General features: G+C 43.6%; 1 protein-coding gene across 1 annotated transcript; it reads right to left on the minus strand.

The window, feature by feature from the left end:
- Positions 1–217: 217 nt before the first annotated feature.
- On the minus strand, positions 218–934 carry LOC112098005 (pollen-specific leucine-rich repeat extensin-like protein 2). Its single transcript, XM_024183598.1, has one exon. It carries the CDS (start codon positions 932–934, stop codon positions 218–220), a length of 717 nt encoding a protein of 238 aa, XP_024039366.1.
- Positions 935–1,398: the final 464 nt, after the last annotated feature.

Below are 1,398 nucleotides of genomic sequence, written 5' to 3' on the forward strand. Positions count from 1 at the left end.
CTGCAGAGGGGTCTCCAAGGAATTGATCATGGAGAACTGCAAGAGCACTTGAGACTTCTGGGAGATCAACAAACTGTAATTGGCGGTAGCACCCTAAAGAATCAAACCAATCTCTGAGAGCACCCGTAAAACGAGTAGCAAATTCTCTAAGGACTGATTGAGTTGTGGCTCCTGGCCGTAGCATTTGGAGGTCAATCCAGGCGGACATTTCATTAAGTCAGTCACGCCATTTATGAGATAGAAGATCATCAAATGTGAACCATGGACCATTCGACGATTTTTGACTTGTAGAACTGGTCTGGGCTTGAGCTGGAGGGGGTTGGTTTGTGGCAGAAGATTCAGGCATTTCTTCTTCAACTTCAGAGGGAATATCAACATATGGTTCTGTATGAGAAGTTTGGCCTTGGGCAGGTTGGTCAGGTTGAGCCATCAAGATTTTAGTGATATCAGCATAAGACTTTTCAGAGTCACTGGTGGATACTGAGGAATCTGTGTCAGACTCAGTATGGCTATCGGAAACGGCTAGATTTGAATCAAAAGTTTGGTCATCTGAAGTAGGTGAATGATCGACTGTGTGGGCACTAAATTGGTGCATGGGTTCTTTATCCTTAGATTGGGTCTGAGGTTGGGATAAAGGGGTTGATGGAGGAGCTGGTGGTGATGTCGGCGTATAACCAGGAGATGGTTGGCCAGGGATGGAAATGGATGAAGGATGAATTGTGACAGGTCGCGGTTGTGGTCTAGGCTTTGATTTTGGTTTAGGTGGTGGTTGTAAGGGGTGATAAGTTGGTCCGATGGAAGGGATAAGAGGGGATGTGGTAAAAAGAGTAGGTCTTTGTTTTTCAGATTCAATCTGATCAAGTTCAGCTTTTAAGCGTCTGATTTCTCTTTCCCTTTGGTTAAATTCGGGGCCATAGTAGCGTTGGGCAAGCATGGTTCGTAACTCATAATCGAGTTGAGTAATTCGGGACTGGAAATTTTGGTGGATCTACTGCATCTGTGCTACGATGGAGTCAACTTTTGTCTCAAGTTGTTCAGTTCATAAACTGATTTTTTTCAACTTTGGAATTGATATTCAACAAAGTATCATTATGTGCTCTGGCATTTTGGGTTTGCCAGTTGAGAACTGATTCAAAAGGTTTGGGAGGTTCTAGGTGGCCAGATGAGGTAATTGGTGAAGGGATAAAGGGTTTGGACACGACATTTCGTTGGGAATCTGTGTGAGTGTCTAAAGGAGGAAAAGAAGAAGAATAGTCTGAAGAAGTAGATGAAAACATCATACAAGTCAGTGGTGGTGTTGGAAGTGGGATTAGTGATGGAGTCTCAGATTTGCAATGCTTTGCAATTCATTTGAGTTCCTTTTTGTAAATGGGTAATGGAGTTGGTGGAGGTGGAGGA

This window comes from Citrus clementina, unplaced genomic scaffold (genome assembly GCF_000493195.1).
Source record: "Citrus clementina cultivar Clemenules unplaced genomic scaffold, Citrus_clementina_v1.0 scaffold_5, whole genome shotgun sequence".
NCBI lineage: Eukaryota > Viridiplantae > Streptophyta > Magnoliopsida > Sapindales > Rutaceae > Citrus > Citrus x clementina.

What these genes read in the sequence shown, in the direction of transcription:
- LOC112098005 (XM_024183598.1), bottom strand. Translation starts at nt 934, where the DNA reads ATGCTTGCCCAACGCTACTATGGCCCCGAATTTAACCAAAGGGAAAGA.